Source organism: Dromiciops gliroides, chromosome 4, assembly GCF_019393635.1.
Source record: "Dromiciops gliroides isolate mDroGli1 chromosome 4, mDroGli1.pri, whole genome shotgun sequence".
NCBI classification, from domain to species: domain Eukaryota; kingdom Metazoa; phylum Chordata; class Mammalia; order Microbiotheria; family Microbiotheriidae; genus Dromiciops; species Dromiciops gliroides.
In genome coordinates, this window is record NC_057864.1 from 191,790,602 (window position 1) to 191,809,743 (window position 19,142).

Genomic DNA, 19,142 nt, shown 5'->3' on the forward strand with positions numbered 1-19,142 from the left:
CTAGGTGGCTCAGTGGATAAAGCATTGGCCCTGGATCAGAAGTACCTGAGTTCATATCCGTCCTTGGACACTTAACACTTGCTAGCTGTGTGACCCTGGGCAAGTCACTTAACCCCAATTGCCTCACTAAAAAAAAACAAACAAACAAAAAAACTATTGTGCTTACTGTTTTGCTTAAATTACGTGAAGAAAATCTGGCCTCACACTGATATGTAGTTGGGAAAAGGGAGTACTTTAAATAGACGAATAACAACTTAGTCTTTTTTTGTTGTTGTTTTTGTTTGTTTGTGGGTTTTTGGGGGGGCAGCAGGGCAATGAGGGTTAAGTGACTTGCCCAGGGTCACACAGCTAGTGTCAAGTGTCTGAGGTTGGATTTGAACTCAGGTCCTCCTGAATCCAGGGCCTGTGCTTTATCCACTGCACACCTAGCTGCCCCCAACAACTTAGTATTATTATGAAAATAGTTTCATCCTCAAGGACCCCCTGAAAGAGTCTCAGAGACCCCCAATGTCCTTGGACCACAGTCTGAGAATGCTGCTCTGCCCTGTCAAAATCCTTTTGGATCCTGGTTCTATCATTTACTATATTTCTCCTAGCTCAGTATAATATGCAAAGCCGAGGAGCAGTCCATCTATGCCTTCATCCAAATCCTTGATAAAAATATTAAGCAGTATATTCTAAACTTTGAATCCTTAGTTTTAGCTTTCGATCGTCACCAGGGCTTGGGGCTAGACTGAAGTCTCAACTCACTAATCGATTTCTATTTTTTATCAAGAATTTTGTGCCTGCTCATGCAGGTTTCTTCCCATTGGTCTTTCCCTTTCTGGTCCCATCTGTTCCTTCTCTGGTCCCACTACTTTTCCTGGTTTTGATTCTCTCTCACCTTGAGGGGGAGTATGGTTCAGTGAAAGATCAATGGATTTGAAGTTTAGTATGCAATGTTGGGCAACTCATTTTTACCAGCTTCATTCCCCTCCTAGTCCTGCTCCAGATGTCTGGACTCTAAAACCACACCTTAGTGACTGTCTATCCTGGAGCTTCTCTCAGAGCCTGGGGCCTCCTTGCCTTGGGACATCCAACTCATCCATGTGTTCTCACCCGGGAATGTCCCTCTACCAGACCAACTCCTTCTTTCTGTCTGGGCCCTCTATTTGTGGAGGGGGCCTAGACCAACCAGCTCTCATTCTCCTTCTAGCATGCTCCTGACTTTTTTTTGCGGGGCAATGAGGTTAAGTGACTTGCCCAGGGTCACACAGCTAGTAAATGTCAAGTTGTCTGAGGCCGGATTTGAAACTCAGGTCCTCCTGAATCCAGGGCCGGTACTCTATCCACTGTACCACCTAGTTGCCCCTGTGCTCCTGACTTCTGGTCTTCAGAACTGCACCCCTTTGTGCTCCCTCCCCCTAGCTTTTTAGCTTTCTTTTGTGTGTTGTCTTCTGTTATAGAAAGTATGCTTTATTGAAGGACAGGGACTGTCCTTTTTGCTTGTATCCAAAGAGTTGATTATAAACCCTATTCTTTTGTTGTTAGTCATTTTCAGTCATGTCTGATTCTCCATGACCCATTTGTGGTTTGTTTTTGGCAAAGATACTAAAGTGCGGGGCAGCTAGGTGGCACAGTGGATAGAGCACCAGCTTCTGGATTCAGGAGGACCTGAGTTCAAATCCGGTCTCAGGACACTTAACACTTATTAGCTGTGTGACCTTGGGCAAATCACTTAACCCCAATTGCCTCACCAAAAAAAACCAAAAAAAGATACTAAAGTAGCTTGTCATTTCCTTCTCCACCTTATTGTTACAGATGAGGAAACAGAGGCTAACAAGGTTTAAGTGACTTGCCCAGGGTCACTCATAAGTGTCTGAGGCTAGATTTGAACTCAAGCAGATGAATCTTACTTACCTCAGGCTTGGTGCTCTATCCACTGCACCACCTATAACACTACAACACTATTATAACCCAAAGGATTGTCCAACCCCTGCCTGAAGACCTCTAAGGAGGGGAATCCACTGTCTCTGGAGTCAGGCCATTCTACTTTTATTTGGTCTCAGGGACCCTTTACATTCTTAAACATTATTGAGAACCTCAAAGAGCTTTCTATATTTCTAAATTGTAATTTATATCAATTGGTATTTACAACATCAGAAATGAAACTAGTAAAATTTAAAAATATTTACTCATTCATTTAAAATATTGCATTATGCATAACACATAGCAAACACTTATCCTCCTTATCTCTCTTCCTTCCTACTATAAACTTAGTCTGTTGTTGGTAATTCAGTCATTTTCAGTTGTGTTGACTCTCTGTGACTCCATTTGGGGTTTTCTTGGCAAAGATACTGGGGCAGTTTGTCATTTCCTTCTCCAGCTCATTTGACAGATGAAGGAAACTGAGGAAAACAGGATTAAGTGACTTACCCAGGATCACACAGCCAGTAGATGTCTGAGGCTGGATTTGAACTCAGGAAGATGAGTCTTCCAGACTCCAAGCCTAGTGCTCTATCCACTGCTCCACCTCTAAGATGACCTCCAAGGTCTCTTCCAGTTCTAAATCTACTGTCCTATGAATTACTAACATCCGCGACATCAGAAGGGAAATGCTTCAGGATCATAGCATTTAGAGTTGGTAGGGATGCTAAATAGATTATCTACTCTAATCCTCTCAGTTTACAAAAGACCGAATGAGAAACAGAGAGCAGAAATGATGTGCCCAAAGTCACGCAGCCACTAATAGAGTCTAGATTCCCTCACAGGTCCTCTGACTCCAAATGCATACTCTCCACATTCCCTAGCTAGATAGTCAGTATTGTCCCTACAACCTCTACCCCGGGCTGACATTATAAGAAAAATGATAACAATGACAATAATATAGTTCACATTTATGTGGCATTTTGCCACTTATAAAGTGAATTTTCTAATAACCTCATGAAACAGCACCAGTATTATTTTCCCCATTTTACAGAGGGGGAAACTGAGGTACTGACAAGCTAAATGACTTACCTAAGATCACATGACTATAAGAGGCAGAAAAGATCCAGGGCTCTCCCACTACTTCCTCAAGAGTCACTGAGTTATGCCCTATGCCCAAGATTGGCATATGGGCCCCCACTGCCAATCTCTAAATCCTCTTGTGTTTCCCTCTCCTACATCTAGTTGTAAAGGGGGGAAATGGGCTTCATCCCAGCTGTGAGCTTTGTTGTTCCTTGCTGAATAGATCCATTTTCTTGTCTCAAAGCCAGCAGGCTCAACTGCTTTCCCATCCTGCATGCAGCAGCGTCAATAAAGAAATATGCATATGTACAAAACACTTCAGCAGTTCCGTCAGATGGGCATATTTTGCATCTCAACAACTCTCAGTATTTAGAGTGTGGGTAGTTTAGCACCTGCAGAGGAAATGGTTCTCTTCCTCTCTCTTCCTTCTCTCTCTTCCCCTGGCAGTGGTAGCAGGAATGGGGGAAGAGAAGGCTCAAGTTGAAAGCGGGTCACTCTTCTTAGAAAACCTGGTTCTGGTTTTGATCAGGTTCCATTTTTATCCCATTTAGGGTTAGCCATACATAGTGGTTATGACTTACAGCACAATAAAAAGCCTTCTCCCCCCCCCCCTCCACCTCCCTTGGCCTACTATAGTCCCTAATTTCCACCATTAGAAGTGGAAAAGGATGTGATCCATGCTACTTCTTCCCCATCTCACCCCCTCCTCAAAGCTCAGTTGATGCAGCCCATACATAGAGTCACACACAGATGAGGTTTTAATATGTTAACAAGATTGAACATCCTGTGCCTCCTTTATGAGGATTGAACACTTCTCAGATTTAATCAGGAAAGAGATTGTCTGTGCAAATAAATTAGCCAAGGCCCTAGAGGCTTTAAATAGCTAAACACTAAAGGAATTTCAGCAGAGAGTGGGAGAAAGCTCTAAACTTGTGAGTCAACGTGTGGAAAAGACCCTTGCAAGGGAGGAAAGTGGGGTAACGTCTCTCTTCTCCTTCCCAGTAGGTCACATAGCTTTGAAATGAGTTATATGACTAGTAAGAGGCACTGGGAGCAGAGACACAGTCCAGACTGAAACAGATACAAAGAGACAGTCACCTGAAGAAGGAAGCAGTTTCAAGGATTTTAATCCCTGGAAGCAAAAAAGAGAGTCAAACTGTTAAAGGAGCACCTACTGGGGGGGGGGGGGCGGCGCGGGTGGGAACTAAGCAATTCCCTACCTGAGACACTGAACCCAATCTGAATTTTGCAAAGACTCTTCAAAGAGAGAAAAGGCCCTGCAATATCAGGAATTGAGAACTGCCATGGCCATATCTGTATTCTATATATGTCCTTCATCACCATTGCACTCTAAGCTTGATCCCACTCTTCCCATGGACACCATGTGTATTTGTGGAAGAGTGCATGCCAGGTTTATGGGTGTAATATTTTTAGGTACTGCTTTACTATGCCATCTTTGTAAATGCTTTTGCTAAGAGTTAATTGTATCTTCTGGCTGATTGCTAATAGAGATCACACCAGTGGGGGCTCTAATATTTATCCAAGGCTTAATCAAATAAAGGCCCTAGAAGCTTTGGCTAATTTGCTTGTTCTGCCAATTAAATTGTTCCCTCCTGACTCAGTCAGAGAAATATTCCTACTTCATAAAGGGATCACATGATATTACACTTTGTTAATACATTAAAACCTCATCGTGATTCACTATATTCTGTGAGTGAGCTGTGAATGGAGCAGTGGAGGAAGAGAATCCCACTTCCCTCTTCCTCATGCTGAACAGAAAGGGATCTAATAGATCATCTAATTTAGTGTTGCCCAAATTAATTAAAACTTCACTTTGAGGCTTAAAATATAGTGAAGGAACCTACAATGCTGGATTTAGTAATATGGAAAACTCAGAATCTAGAGGGAAATCAATGAAATTTGGAAGCCAACAGAGTCTACTTTCATATTTAAAAATTGTCATACATAAGTATCTTTGCTACATACTAAAATATTGCTAGTCTTGAAATTTTTGCACAGACACATTAGGTTTCTGTAGGGCCCAGTTTGGGAGATGCTGATCAATGCCAGTCCTTCATTTTACAGATTGGATATTTCATAGTCACCTCAAAATTCTAAATGTCCAAAAGGAAGCTTATATTTCACTAAAGAACTGACTTTCAGCCCCCCTGCCTTCCTTCTAACTTCACTATTTCAGTCCATGGAGGCCCATTCACTCACTCTCTCATATTCACAGCCTCAGGGTTATCATTGACTCTTCTCTCTCCTTTACATTATATATCTAATTAATTACCACATCATGGTGGTTGCTGACTCTTAAGACTTGGAGGGGATCACAGCCACCATTCTAGATCAACCCAGACCTGAAAGGGACCCCACTATAATCCCCTAATTTAACTTCTACATTCATCTCCACTGCCACAACCCCAATAAAGACCCTTATCGCCCTGAGTCTGGGCTCTTGAAATAACATCCTGGATGAATGTGGTGAAACACATCCATGATATTTGCGGGGCTAAGGATGGTAGATCACCTAAGCTTGGGGGTTCTGAGCTGCAGTGGGCTGAAGCCGATTGGGTCTCTCTGCATTAAGTCATGTACCAATATGGTAAGTCTCTGGGAAAGGGTAAAGAAAGGAGGGAGGGTGGGAGGAAGGAAGACAGGTGGGAGGAAGGAAGACAGGTGGGAGGAAGGAAGGAAGGAAGGAAGGAAGGAAGGAAGGAAGGAAGGAAGGAAGGAAGGAAGGAAGGAAGGAAGGAAGGAAGGAAGGAAGGAAGGAAGGAAAAAAGGAGGGAGGAAGGAAGGAAGGAAGGAAGGAAGGAAGGAAGGAAGGAAGGAAGGGAGGAAGGAAGAGAGGAAGGAAGGAAGGGAGGAAGGAAGGAAGGAAGGAAGGAAGGAAGGAAGGAAGAGAGGAAGGAACAAAGGAGGGAAGGTGGGAGGAAAGAAGGAAGGAAGGAAAGGAGGGAGGGAGGAAGAAAGGTGGGAGGAAGGAAAGAAGGAATGAAGGAAGGAGGGAAGGTGAGAAGGAGGAAGGAAGCAAAGAAAAGAAAGAGGAAAGGAAAAGGAAGGAAAGGAAGGAGGAAAGAAGGGAAGTGGGAAGAAGGAAGGGAGGAAAGAAGGAAAAAAAGGAGAGAGAGAGAGAAAGATCCTAACAGTTCTTCCTTCACAGCACTACCAGAATGGTCTTCCTTAAGCATCATCTGATCATGTCACTCCTCTGCTTGCCATAATTATCAAAGGAATACAATAATCTAACCCTGCCTTCCTTTCCTGCTTTGCTCAGTACTATGCACCTCCATGTACTCTCTACTCCTGCCAATCCTCCCACACACTGCCTTCAAGTCCTTGCTCATACCAACCCTTATCCCTAGAGTGTCCTCCCTCCTCCCTCTGCATGCTGGCTCTCTACCCTTGCTTCAAAGCCCAACTGAAATGCCACCTACTCCAGGACTCCTTCCCTGATCTCTTTCAACTGATAACCTTCCTCTTCAAACACCACATAGCACTTTGCTTTGACTTCTCTCTGTACTCATCTCATATTATTTTGCATTATAGCACTCTCTATGAAGGCAAAGACTAGTGTTAAGTCTGAACTAAACTTTGTATCTTCCCCTGGGGAATACCATGGCCCTGTAGGCTTAACGCATTTAATAACAGATTATTACTGAAGAAGAGATCTGAAGCACAGACAGGAAAAGGTTGGAATCTATAGAGTTCTCGGCTCCCGGCCCAGGGTTCTGTTCACCACATCACATTGCCTCTGGGTTGAGGAATCTGTTAAAAAGCAAAGAGTTACCTTACAGATGGATAACAGCTAACATCTCAGCGGGCATTCGAGTAACATTAGCTAATGCCCATCTAGGAAGGCCTGAAGCAGGCTCTAAAGAGGCAGCTCCAAGACACAGTAGTTAGAGGACTAGGCTTGCCATCAGGAAGAACTGAGTTTAAATTTTGTCTCCTTAACAAGGCATTTATCCTACCTCAGCCTCAGTTTCCCATCTGTAAAGTGAGGGGATTGGCCTCAATGGCTCCTTCCTTCCACTTTAAAAGCTATAATCCTATGCTCCTATGATGAGATGGGAACACAAGAAAAGATAGTTTCGGCCATCTGCGTGTGAAAGTCTGACGTGTGGGACACATTTTCAGGAGGTCCTGATGAAGCATTGCAGCCACTGCCCTTCCCCTTTCCCCTTTTCCTTAGAGGGCAGCAGCAGGACCCTGTCTGAAAAGAGTAAATGGGATGGTCAGATAAAACTCTCCTGCTTAACTCCCTACAAGTGGAAGCAGTCATTGTTACTGACTTGTTCTAGGTTGATTTTCCAGGAGCACTGATGATGCCCATCTCCTCCCTGCGTCTATCTTTCTTACCCCAAACACATCCAGGCTCGTATTCATTGGAGAAGAGTAGTCTGTTCATTTGCACCTACCACCAGCCCCCAACTCCCATTGCTGTTGTTGTTATTGTTGGTCCTTCGTCCTTCAAGATGACGTGACATAGGGGTGATATCATGACTTGCAGTGAATTGATTTCAGTGAGGGAGGGCTGTGCAAGGTCACCAACCTCACTCTCTTCCAGAGCCATCAGGAAGACTAGAGATGGCCCCGGATGTTTAAGGCAATTGGGTTAAGTGACTGCCCAGAGGACCTGAGTTCAAATCTCACCTCAGACACTTACTAGCTGTGTGACCCAGCTCCCATACCAGGAAGAGAAAGGTAATCTTAGAGAAAGGACATTGATAGATGAGAATTCAGAAGTGGATAACTAGGATGATGAAGGGACTTGAGATCATGCCGCATGAAGATCAGCTGAAGGAAATGGGATGTTCGGTCTGAAGAAGAGAAGATATGAGCAAGACAGAAGTTTTGTTGTTCATTCCTTTCAGTTGTGTCAGACTCTCTGTGACCCCATTTGGAGTTTTCTTGGCAAATATCCTGGTGTGGTTGCCATTTCCTTCTCCAGCTCATTGACAGTTGAGGAAACTGAGGCACAGAGGTCAAATGACTTACCCAAGGTATTACAGCTAGTAAGTGTCTGGGGTAAAAAAAAAAGCTGTCTTTAAGTATCAGAAGGTCTTTCATTTGGAAAAGAGATCAGAGAAACTCTTTCTCTCCCCTGAAGGCAGAGCTGGAAGCAATGTATGGAAGTTTGAAAGAGGTAAAGTAAGGTTGGAGTTCAGAAAAGGCTTCCTAACAACCAGAGCTGTCCAAAAGTAGCATGGGCTTCTTCAGGAAGCTGTTGGCTCCCCACTGACTGGAGGTCTTTAAGCATGAGGCTGAGAGATGCTCAGGAGGATGTCTCTGCTGCCTCCTCTCTGAAGACTGAAATTCCTCCATCGTGCCTCACTACAAAGAGAGGACAGACTTCAATGTGAAGCCTGTAAGAAAGAAGCATGGAGATTGACTGGGGAATGGCCTGTTCTGCTTCTTTTCCTGAGAAAATGTTTGGATGAGGAGAGAACAGATCAGAGAACACCTGGAGCCACAACGGGGGCATGAGGGCAGCCACAGGGAAAAGAAGATGGTGGCTGGATGAGTGAGTAGACAAAAACCTCTCTGATTTCATAATTTTACTGAGGATTGGCCTAGTCATAGGCTCTACTCCAGGACCCCTAGCAAGACCCAGAAGAATGACCAGACAGTGCTTTATACTTTGTCCAGGGCTCACAGTGCCTACCTGTGATCTTTAGTGAAAAGTGGACAGGTACATGATTTATCCCTCCTCTGCCACTGGTCAGGAGGAGAGAGGCTCTTTTTTGACCTATAGATAATGATGGTGATGAAGCTGCATTGCTTTAGCTAGTTAAGGTTTGGAAGCAAAGATGCTCCGAGACTGAAATTCACACTAAGATGTCAAAGACTGACATCAGATGTTTCTTTAGCATCAGATGTTAGGTAGGATTTTTTTTACTCCTATTACGCTTTCCACAAGAGGAGAAAAGAAATGGCAAAATACTGTAATAGAAAAGAACCCCTTCCCTAGTAAGCCCCCTTCCCTCCCCTTCACAGGGGCCCAGGAGCTTAGAGTATTCATGCCTGTGATATCACTACTCCCAAGCTCTCCTTCTCCTTCCACAACACACTTAAATGATTGCCCCTGTAGGCATCTGCTCTGTGACTCAAACCACATCCTTTATCCCAAATGCTTTTCTCATTTCAGGTTCTAGAAAGCTGGAAAGAGGATCTGACATACCCTGACATGACTAAAGAGAGACAGAGTAGTCATTGTGCTTCCTCCAGATAGGCTTCCTGGATTGACCTCTCCCACCTCACTATCCTTCTCCTTGACAGATGAATCTATAACTGATGTGTTGCAAAGATGTTGTTGTGGGTATATATAGTTATATTTATGTATCTCCCCAGTTGGATTAGAAACTCCTTGAAAGCAAGAACTATATTGTGACGGGAATGCTACTGGTGCTATAAGAAATGATGAACAGGGATGCTTTCAGGAAGACCCTGAAAGACTTACAAGGACTGATGCCAAAGTGAAAGGAGCAGACTTGGGAGAACATTATTGCAATAGCAATATTTTACAATGATCAACTGTGAATGACTTAGCTATTCTCAGTAATACAGTGATTCAAGACAATCCTGAAGGGCTTAGGATGAAAAATGCTATCCATCTCCAGAGAAAGAACTGGAGTTTGAATGCAGATTGAAACATACTTTTTTGGAAGCATACTTTCTAAAAAAGTTCTTTATTAATCCTTTTTTTTCTCTTTTTGGTCTTCATTTTCTTTTGAAACATGGCTAATATAGAAAATATGTTACATGATTGCGCATGTGTAATCATATATTAAATTGGTTGCCTTTTTAGGGAGGGATGTGAGGAGGGAGAGAGCAATATGGAACTTGAGATACAAAGAAAAGAGTGTTAACATTTTTATTTACATGTGATTAAGAAAAATAAAATAAATGTTAAATGTTAAAAAAGAAAATAGGAGCTATATCTTGATTCTTGTGAGGTCTTTGGAGGCAGGAGAAGAAGGGAATTCATTTTTGTCTATCCTTTCCCCTTCCCCCCTAGAACCTAAATACATACATTAGTGTGCAAGGAGAGGATTCTAAGTAGTTAGATGAGCCTTCCTAGAGTCATTCATTCAATAAATATTTATTAAGCCCCACTATGTGTAGATCACGATACTAGGTCTGTGTCAGACTGTGTTAGACAGTACATGCAGCACTGAGGACACAGAGAAGTGGAGGTGAGATACCAGATATTCCATTACCTGACAAGATCAATGAGTACTTCTATGCCCCTCCACCTAGACTCAACTCCTATGTCTAACAAACTCACACCACCCTCTTTCCCTTCTAGTCTTTGTGATGATATATCAGAATTGTCCAAGATTATTATCCCTCTCCAAACCCTGCCATTCTTTCATCCCCAACCACCTCAACCCCTACTCTCCCATACACTGCTCTAGCCTGCCTCTTCCACTGTGCCTGCTAGAGTTCCCATTCCGTATATAGCAAAGCATCCTTCATTTCAGGGTTCTCCTCTCGAGATCCATTGACCTTCTCATTCTTACGCCCCCCTCAGATGATCCCTAGCCACTCTCTCCAGCACAAGCTACACTTTTTTCTCAAACCTGGTGGTGGAACAATATCCTAAATTCATTACCTCCTTTATTTAGGTTAGGCTACTTTTTCCTTAAAAGGTATTGAAATGATTCTAAGTTCTCCTTAGCTCAGGGAACTAAATAGGCTACTGGCATCACTTCCTGGTAGCCTGAGTAAAATACCACAAGAAGATTCAGTCTGATGCTTGGCTGGCAGACCACCACTAGCAACTCAGAGAAGGAACTTCACTCAGCTGAATCAAACTCAAGGTGTCGTCCAATTCATATGCTTGTTGAATATCCTTCCTCTGCTATTACTAAGCAGAACTCCTTTTTGTTAACTATTGAATGGTCCTTTGAGAGGGTTTCTCATTACATTAATGTTTAATTTTATTTTATTTTAAATTTATGAATAGCAAGCATTTCCATAACATAGTCAAATAAAAAGATGATTGCACATGAAGCTGCAAATCTATTATGTACAACTTTCTATTCCTTTTTAAATACATAATAAAGTTATTGTGTAACTTTCTTTTTTTTCCTTTCCTCCCCAAGATGGCTACCATTAGACACAAACATGTATTGTATATATGTAGATATATACACATATCTACATGGATATGTAAAATGTTTTATATATATATATATACACACTTCTATTTATTAGTTCTTTCTCTGGATGCAGATAGCGTCTTCCTTCATAGATCTTTTGTAGTTAATTTGGGGATTTATAGTCGTCAAAATGATAGTCGCTCAAAGTTGTTTTTAAAGCAATATGGCTGTTACTATATACAACATTCTCTTGGTTCTGCTCATTTCACTCTTCATTATTTCATGCAAGCCCATCCGTGTTTTTCTCCAATCAATGAGCTCATCATTTCTTACAGCACAGTATGATCATAAAACACAACTTGTGGTTGCATCCTTATTATTAGAAATTGAGTCTAAACCACCAAGGGACCTGCTGGCCTGAGTTGGGTCCAGCCCAGAATACACTCTATACTCCAGCTCTGGAGGGCAAGTCAGGACAGTCCATGATCCTCAATGCCCCTGTGCCAACACGCTGCCTTTGAGGGTCAGTCCATTCAAACGGATCACCCAATCTAGATCCTAGGAGCAGATATCTATCTGTCCCCAAGTAACTGTCCCCTTTTTTTACCAAGGGGTTCAGTACCTAGCTCACTGTCTTCCTCACCACCCCGACTCCCGTTGTTATACTATTGTTCAATTGTGGCTGACTCTTCGTGACCTCATAGACTTTGTCCATGGGGTTTTCTTGGCAAAATTACTGCAGTGCATTTCCTCCTCTAGGGTGTCCCCATTTTACAGTTGAGGAACTGAAGCAAATAAGGGTTAAACAACTTTCCCAGGGTCACACAGCTAGTACGTATTTGAGGCCAGATTTTAACTCAGGTCTTCCTGATTCCAATCCCAGTACTCTATCCACTGCACCATTTGGCTGCCCTAACATCATACCGGGCAATTTTGATACCCCTCAGGCATCCTAACTTCCTAGTTCCTCGATCTTTCCCACCTCCTATGACCTACGCCTTCATTCTACCTCAGTCTATACACACAGAGGGTCACACCCTCAATTTTACCATCACCCACAAGTGTTCCACTTCGATGATCAAACACTCTGAAATCCCTTTATCAGATAGGTCATAACCTCCTATCATTCCACCTCTCCCTATGACTTACCCCTCCCCAAACCACTCTTATTTTCACTGGGATCTCCAATCCTTTCATATCCCAGCACCCTACCAGGTCATCACCCTTGCTTTTAATCTCACTTTCCTCATTTGCCAATCTCTACTGTACAGTTAACCAATTCAACGCTATACTGTCCTTTACAATACAACCCTACCATGAGCTCCGTGGGTTGTCTGATGCTTGGCTAATGGGGCAGCTAGGTGATGCAGTGGATAGAAGACTGGCCCTGAGGTTGGGAGGACCTAAGTTCAAATCTCACCTCAGACACTTACTAGCTGTATGACCCAGACAAATCTTGTCATTTCTGCCTCCTCAACATCTGTTGCATTCATCCCCTTCTCTGCTCATATAGCCACCCATCCATGTGAGGCCCTCATTACCTCTTACTTGGACTATTGCAATAGCCTTCCAATTGGTCTCCCTGCTTCAAGTCTTTCCCTATCTCTAATCCAACTTCCACAAGTTGCCAAAGGGATTTTCCTAAAGGACAGGTATCACCACATCACTCCCCTATTCAATAAACTCAATGGGCTCCCTATTTATTGCCTTTAGGATCAATGTAAGTTTTTCCTTTTTGTTTGTCTATTTTGAGGGAATCAAGATTAAGTGATTTGCCCATCATCATACAGCTATTAAGTGTCAGAATCTGAATTTGAACTCAGGTCCTCCTGAATCCAGGGCCAGTGCTTTATCCACTGTGCCACCTAGCTGTCCCACAAATAATATTTTTAAAACAAAAAAAGAAAAAAATCAGCTTAACTTATCAATCCATCGAAAATCAAATATGAGTTGTGAAAGCCCTTTATGACCTGGCTTCAACCTTCCTTCCCAGCCTTTTTTATGTATTCTTGTGTGTGTGTGGAGCAATGAGGGTTAAGTGATTTGCCCAGGGTCACACAGCTAGTAAGTGTCAAGTGTCTGAGGCCAGATTTGAACTCAGGTCCTCCTGAATCCAGGGCCAGTGCTTTATCCACTGCACCACCTAGCTGCCCCCCTTTCCCAGCCTTATAACACATTAATCTCCTACTTAAATTCGATGTGCCATCCAGAATGGTCTTCTTGCTCTTCCTCATGTGACACTCCATCTCCCACCTTTAAGCCTTTGCATTGGTCGCCCCCCATATTTGGCACATGTTCTCCTCATTTCTGCATCTTGGAATCCCTCACTTCCTTCAGAACTCTGTTTAAGCTCCACCCTCTTCTACCTGAAGCCTTTTCTTATCCCCTCTCCCCACAGCTGCTTGTGTATCCACCCTAATAGCTCCAAATCTCGAATCCTATTAGGGGCCTATGATCCAGGGAGCAAACTTCCATAACAGGTTTGATTGGATTAATTTGCCATCTTTCTCAGCCCTGAGCAAAACCTATTCTAAAATTCATTTCATTTTGTAAGAAAGTCAAGATAGGTCCCTTCTCTCCATTTAGATTTCCTAAATCCAACTGTACATCAGCAAATATTATTAACCAGAATTTATAGACTCATGGGGTACAGTGGAAAGAGCCTTGGTTCTGGCATTAGAGAACTTCACTAATCTCTGTGCAGGCTACTTCTATCTGTGTTATCTTGGGTAAGTCACTTTAACCTCTTTTTGTCTCAGTTTCCTCATCTATAAAATGGAGATAACAATAGTCCCTACCCCCCAGGGTTGTTGTGAGGAGCAAATGAGAGAATAATTTGGAAGCACTTAGCATAGTGTCTGACATATATTAAGTATTATATAAATATTAGTTGTTGTTATACTTAGATTGACCTTGGATAAGTCACTTAACCTTCCTGGACCTTAGTTTCCTCACTTGAGGAATAAGGACTAGATAGAGGGGTTTCTGAGATCCCTTCCAGCTCTTAATCAATGAGTCTGAGACTAAGAGTTGGAAGGGACATGAGAGGAGACAGCTCCATCTGTATCTCAGCAGGAATCCCCCCTCTGAGATCTGACAAGTGGTCGTTTAACTTGTGCTTAGAGACTTTCAGGGACAGTGAACTCACTACCTTCCACTTTCCACTTTGGGATGCCTCTAATTCCAATTTGAATAAACACCCTTAACTACCAAAACAAGCCTTTATAAATGGCTCCCAGAATCCTGTGTCCCTGGGGCAACCTCTTCTTTTTGTTTGTTTTTTGTGGGGCAATGAGGGTTAAGTGACTTGCCTAGGGTCACACAGCTACTAAGTGTCAAGTGTCTGAAGCTGGATTTGAACTCAGGTCCTCCTGAATCCGGGGCAGGTGCTTTATCCACTGTGCCTCCTAGTTGCCCCTGGGGCAACCTCTTCTAATGAGCCCTGGACATCACCACCCCAACCCCCAAATGCTCCATTGAAAACATGAGTTCAAAGTATTACACAGACTACCAAATGACCAAAGAATGGCATTTGTCACCAGGCATTCTTGCTCTCTCTGACACATCCTCTGTAACTGAGAAATGTCTATTTGTTGTTGGGATCTTCAAGGAGAACAATCCCTGGGTACTGTTGGAGGAGTGAATTCACTAAAGAAATTCACTGTGCTTGAAATCTTCACTGAAAACAAACACCTCTAGAATTTTGTTGTTTGGTTGTTTCAGTGCCTTTGACTCTTTGTGACCCTATTTGGGATTTTCTTGGCAGAGACACTGAGGTGGTTTGCCATTTTCTTTTCTAGTTTATTTGACAGATGAGGAAACTGAGGCAAAAAAGGTTAAGTGACTTGGTCAGGGTCACACGGCTAGTAAGTGTCTGAGGCCAGATTTAAACTCAGGGAGATAAGTCTTCCTGATTCCAAGCCCAGTCTAAGGTCTCTTCCAACTTTAAATCTATTAACCTATTGCCTTTCCTGAACCCTAATTTACCCTCTCTGGGCCTCAGTTTTTCCTCTCTGTAAAATGGGCATATTAGACCTAGATGTTCTCTAAAGTCCCTTCCCACTCTGATTGTGGAATCAATGTCTATTATCTACTCTAAAAAGCATCATGGGAGTTATGATTCGAAGTCATCATTCTGGGTCCTTTCTCCAAAGGTCTATAAGATCTAATGATAAAATGGGATATCAGAACCAAAAGGGAGCCTAGAGATCATTTTAATCTAACCCTCTCATTTTACAGGTGATTTCCTCTGATACTTAGGGAAGGGAAATGACTTCTCCAACATCACCCACACTAATTAAAGGTAAGCACTAATTTCAGTTCTCTTGCTCCTTAGTCCAGTGTGCTCTTTTCACAATAAAGTGCCAAGAAAAAGGATAGGGTGGCACATCTTCCAACCCTCCCCCATTTTCCCCATGTTGTGGTTAATGAACTAAATCAGCATGTGTATTACAGTCAAACCATCCCAGGCTTCTCATCTGCTATGTGTAATTGCTATAGGTGGTGGTGTCCCCCCACCCCCAGAGCCGTAGAATCATGTTTTAAGCTGCAGAGATCTAAGAGATCACCAGTTTTGCCTTCATTATCTATCTGAAATTATTTGATAACAAGCCATGTGATATCAGGGTAATAGTTCAATAACCCTGAAAAAAATAAATTACCCTTTTTAAAAAAGAAAAGAAAATACCCAGTTTTGCCTAAGGCCCCTTCAGATCCCAGTCACAAGTCTCTCATCCCTTCACCTCCAACCCTGAGGGCTGGACTGTCAGCCTGTATCTTGATCACCCCACTGGCAAGTTTCCTTCTTTGAAAGCATCCAGCAGTTCATTCCCTTATCCCTAATGTAGCCAGTCTAGCAAACCTCCCCTGTTAAATCAACAAACTTTTCTTTACCAGGATGATTTGCTCAAGTGAATTTGGACCTAATTCATTACAGGTGCCTGAAGCAGGGACACTTCTCTAATTCAGATTCTTCCTCAAATTCATTATCTTCTCTCATTTCCGCCCCACCCCCACCCCCCCTGTATTCTGAGAACTGTGTGTCTACCAGGTATTAGGATAGGGGATGGGATAGGGAGGGGGAAAGTGAAGATACAGACCTGGGGCTGGCAGTCACAGAGCCCCAAAGGAAGAGAGGGTTCCTGTCTCTGAAACTCCTTGCAAGAAATAAGAAGTCATTTGCAGACCCAAGGGGGGAAAAGATGAAGGGAAATGAAGTAGGAGAAAAGTCATCGCCTAAACTCCTCCCTTATTCCAATCTAATCTCTTCCTCCTCCCTTGTGAGACTAACTGATTCATTCTCTGTCTCTCTGTCTTTCTGTCTGTCTCTTTATCTCTGCCTCTCTCTGTCTCTCTCCTTACCGAAAGTCCCTCCTACACAACCAGTTTCCCGCCCCCCCCCCAAGCTTTTGGGCATAGTAGATAGAGCATCGGGCCTGGAGTCAGTAACTAGCTGTGTGATCCTGGACAAGTCACTTCACCCTGTTTGCCTCGATTTCCTTGTCTGTAAAATGAGCTAGAGGAGGAAATAGCAAACCACTCCAGTATCTTTGCCAAGAAAACCCCAAATGGGGTAAAAAAAGAGTCTGAAACGAGTGAACAACAAATGCTTTTGAAACGTAACCCAGTTCTCCAAGGACCCTAGTCTCCAAGTGACTTCTCAGGCAAATAAGAACCCCAAGGTCCTTTCCAGATTTCCCCAGTCTCACTAAGATCCTTCCTTCATTCCGTCCATCCTCTCATTCTCACCCCCCTTTATCAGTTATTTCCTTGATTGCAATTTTGTTCCCATCCCAGTTCCCTAGAACTTTTTTTGACTCTTGCTCTCCGCATCGCTCCAACCTGTCCTACTTAAGCAGACAATAGTCCTAAGCAGAACACCCCCGGAAGGGCAGAGACGAATACTGGGGTACTCCTAGCACGGGATGAGGTAAGAGCAGAGCAGAAACGGGATGGAGAGATAAGCATGGATCTGCGAGAGGGACCCAAGGGGAAAACAGTAAGGAATGGAGGGGGAGGGGCCAGAGATCGGAGAAATACTGGAATAGGGTTAGAGATGAGCGCCGAGGGAAAAGATAGGGACGGGGATCAAAGGGGAGAGGATCACCGAGAAGAGACAGGCATGGAAGTCAAAGAGAGGACGGAAGGGAAGCTCAGGGGGTCAGAGAGAAACACAGGAGAGAGATCAGGGTGAAGATCAGACAAAGTGAGGTACGGGAGAGAGACAGATGAGGGTCTGGGACAGAGACCATCGAGGACGAGACAGGAATCAAGGTTTCACACAGGGGCAAGCCAGGAGGCGGTCCAAGACAGGGACCGGGCAGAGGGATACAGGGATGGGTTCTGAGACCGGGAGAGGGGACGAACAGAGCAGACTGGGCAAAGAAAGTTGCTGTTGGCGTTGGAAGGGGGTAAGAAAAGGAAGAAGGTAGAGGAAACTGAAGGTGGGGCAGGGAAGATGAAGGGGGGAAAGGCACTGACCCGAAGTAGGCGGCGACGGCTGCTGGCAGCGCCAAGAGGCAGAGTGCGGCCAGGGGCAGCGGAGGCGGGCGGCGCATGGTGCCGGCGGCGCCACTCCTGCTCTCATCTCCCCCGTGGGCGCTCGGCTGCTGCTGCTCCTGCTGCGGCTGCTGCGGCTGCTGCTGCTGCTGCGGCTCCTCCGCCGCTTCGCTACCCCGGCCTCCACCTGCTCCCCGCGGGCCTTTAAGGCGGGGAGGGTGGGGGTGCGGGAGCAGAGGGGTGCGGACTCAGCCGCTTCTTCCAGACAGCTAGCCCCCCTCCCCATTGGTCCCGCCGCCCGCAGCCCCGCCCTCCTTCCCCAGGAGGGGAGGCCGCGCGCATCCCGCGCCCAGCCCCTGCCAGCTCCCCTGTTCCCAGGTGGAAAGAGTCTCACCTGGCGCCGCCCGACGAGCCTGGAGGGGTGGCGGGGTCTATTACCCCGGGGAGGAGATGGGAGGGGGGAAGGGGTGCATGGGCCTGGCTGGGGGTCAATGGGGGCAGCGGATGGGGGTTGGGGGTGGGTGGGAAGGCTGGGACATTAGCCTGGGGCTTTCAGCTTGAAACACTTCCCTACCAACCACTTTAACCCTCTTCCCACTCTCCCCACTGGAAATGTGAGGACTGCAGTCAGTCTCTGACCACCTTTGAGCTCTGGAGACTGGGGGTTTAAAAAAAAAAAAGTTCGGAATTGGGCAATAGGGGCAGGAGCTGGAGCAGATGTTTAGACATGGCTTGCCCCCACCCCAGGTCAAATGTCTTCTACTTTGGTGTAGGGAGAGATCCCTGAACTTGGAGTCAAAAGCCTCAGAAGTTCTGGCTTACTCAGAAGTCCACTTAGGAGCTGCGTGACCTAGGGCCGGTCATTTCTTGCTCTGCCCTTCTTTTCACCTGTAGAATAAGGGAATTGGACTGGATGAGCTCTAAGATTCTTTCCAGCTTTATCTAGCATTCCGTGATTCTGAATCTTAGTCACCGGGATAGAGGGGCAGAGGGGTTTCCTGCTTGACTTACTGAGCCGAGCAGTGACCTGCGCTGAGTCTAGACTAGAAAGGGAATTGGGGAGGAAGAGAACAAACATTTATTAAGCGCTTTCTATGTGCCAGGCGCTGTGGTAAGCGCTTTACAAATCTTATATCATTTGCTCCTCACAACAACCCTGAGAGGTTAAATGCTATTGTTTCCCCATTTTTTAGTTGAGGAAATTGAGGCAGACATTAAGCCGTGGAAATGGCAAAAACAGTGTATCCTGATTTCTGAAAGATATGTGGCAGTCATAGGATCACAGTATCATAGATTTAAAGCTAAAAGGGACCTTAGAGATAATGTAGTCCAATTCCCTCGTTTTCAGGTGAAGAAACTGAGGTCAGAAGAGTTAAGTAGAAAATAAAAGACCCAGTTTCAAAACCCAACTCATTCTCTCCAAATCAATACTTTCCCCCCTATTCCATAGTACTCTTTCAAGACATCCTTATATCCTTGCTGGATTCTAGCTCAATTAAGTGGAGTCATAGCTTTGAATCTCAAAATTTGAATTGCCAAAGA

At 44.4% G+C, this 19,142-nt stretch overlaps 1 protein-coding gene across 1 annotated transcript in view; it reads right to left on the minus strand.

The window, feature by feature from the left end:
* The window catches only part of WNT9B (Wnt family member 9B), a 39,601-nt gene extending 21,715 nt beyond the window's left edge, over window positions 1-17,886 (minus strand). Inside the window, 2 exon segments of the mRNA XM_043963812.1 lie at window positions 17,583-17,707; window positions 17,710-17,886. Of these exon segments, the coding sequence (XP_043819747.1) occupies window positions 17,583-17,707; window positions 17,710-17,886 (302 nt within the window).
* Between the last annotated feature and the right edge of the window lie 1,256 nt (window positions 17,887-19,142).